The sequence below is a fragment of the Aptenodytes forsteri genome, unplaced genomic scaffold (assembly GCF_000699145.1).
Source record: "Aptenodytes forsteri isolate BGI_AS27 unplaced genomic scaffold, ASM69914v1 Scaffold404, whole genome shotgun sequence".
Classification (NCBI taxonomy): domain Eukaryota; kingdom Metazoa; phylum Chordata; class Aves; order Sphenisciformes; family Spheniscidae; genus Aptenodytes; species Aptenodytes forsteri.
The window spans coordinates 398,138-399,947 of record NW_008795629.1 but is presented as its reverse complement, the minus strand read 5'-3'; the positions used below and the strand labels follow the sequence as shown (position 1 = coordinate 399,947).

The following is a 1,810-nucleotide window of genomic DNA, read 5'->3' as shown; positions in this document are numbered from 1 at the left end:
CCCCCCCCCCCCCCCCCCCCCCCCCCCCCCCCCCCCCCCCCCCCCCCCCCCCCCCCCCTCGCCACCACCACCACCACCCCCCTCAGAGCATGACAGGCTTCCCGGGCTTCGCCGGGCACCCCCACGCCACGGCGCCCACGCAGCCGGGGGAGCACGCCGCCGAGTCCCGCCTCGGGCCGCACCCGCTCCGGCCAGAACACATGGGGCACCGCCACCATCCTCCTCCTCATCCTCCTCCTCAGCATCACCCCGCGGCCCTTAAGCTCAGCCCTGCCCCTCATCCCCACCACCAGCTCCACCACCACCACCACCACCATCATCATCATCATCATCATCATATGGCAGGCCAAGCCGAGGTGGTCTCTAGTCAAACGGGAGCGTTTGGCCCGGCGCAGTCACCGGCAGCCCCTTACCCCGTCTCTCACCCAGCCCAGGCTCTGGCAGCAGGTAGGGACTTCTTCATACGCAGAGACCTGCCGGCCCCACTCATGCCAGGGCTGACCGAGCAGCACCCCGCTGCAAGTTCTCACCACGGACTGTTTGTCTCAACAACAGGTAGCTACCCCGGACACCATGGTCACCACCACCACCACCACTCAGAAGCCGGGAATCCCTCTCTGTTCACTGGACTCCATGAGCAGCCTCCCCATGCAGCTCCAGGTGGCCATCTAAACGGACAGCTAAGACTGGGGTTACCTGGAGAAATGTACGCCAGGTCTGAACATTTCACTCAAGTACCAGCCTCCAGGACAGATCCTTTTGCTGCTTCTTCGCTTCATAGCTACGGTGGCATGAATCTGAACGTGAATCTGGCTCCACACCACGGCCCGGGTGCCTTCTTCCGTTACATGAGGCAGCCCATCAAACAGGAACTCATCTGTAAGTGGATTGAGTTGGACCAGACTCCCAAAAAATTATGCTCGAAAACTTTCAGCACGATGCACGAGCTGGTGACTCACGTCACGGTGGAGCACGTTGGAGGACCCGAGCAGTCCAACCACATATGTTTCTGGGAAGAGTGTCCAAGAGAAGGGAAACCTTTCAAGGCCAAATACAAACTTGTAAATCACATCAGAGTCCACACAGGTGAAAAACCTTTCCCCTGCCCTTTCCCAGGCTGTGGCAAAGTGTTTGCCAGATCAGAGAATCTCAAAATACACAAAAGAACTCATACAGGTCAGTATGTAAAGCTCTCTTTACTCTCTCTGTGTTATTCAGCATACCGTTTTGCTTTATTTTGTTTTTAATGTATCCTTTGCGTTGTTATTGAATGCACGCCAAGTACTTCTGGAAAATAAATTCTCAGATTTGTTTGCGTCTTTACCGTTTGGAGGGAGGGGGGAGAAAAGGGGGGAAAGAAGGGAGAGAGAGAACAAATCTCAGAATTCTCGTCCATATTTTTTTCTGGTTGTGCGGAGAGACTGCTGTAATGTTTGTGCGGGCAGAGCCGTGTGAATATCGAGTGATATAGCTACTATTTCTGCTTATTCACACGGGCGAGGATTTTTTTTTTTTCTTGGCAGTTTAAAGTAGCTGGGGAAAAAAATGAAATCATTGTGCAAGCTCACAAATTAAAAGTGAACAATAGAAGTTACAACTTGTCTAGTCAGTTTTGACTGATGTCGCTGAGATGCTGCTGCCCGAACATTGTGAGAATAAGACAGCTGCGACCTTTTCGTTCAACAGTTTTGTTTTGGGCAGAGGGAGTTTCAAATGTTTGATCTGAATAACACTGACATTTTTAATGAGCATTGCCTTCCAACGACTCTCTGCATTCGCAAATATGGGGAGCTGCAAGTTCTGCTTCTCG

The 1,810-nt window shown here is 53.2% G+C and overlaps 1 protein-coding gene across 1 annotated transcript in view; it reads left to right on the top strand.

Moving 5' to 3' along the window:
- Positions 1–59: 59 nt before the first annotated feature.
- The window catches only part of LOC103901506 (zinc finger protein ZIC 4), a gene marked incomplete at its 5' end in the record, with an annotated part of 8,450 nt that continues 6,699 nt past the window's right edge, over positions 60–1,810 (top strand). Inside the window, one exon of the mRNA XM_009282410.1 lies at positions 60–1,176. Within this exon, the coding sequence (XP_009280685.1) occupies positions 60–1,176 (1,117 nt within the window). The remainder of the gene's footprint in view (positions 1,177–1,810) is intronic.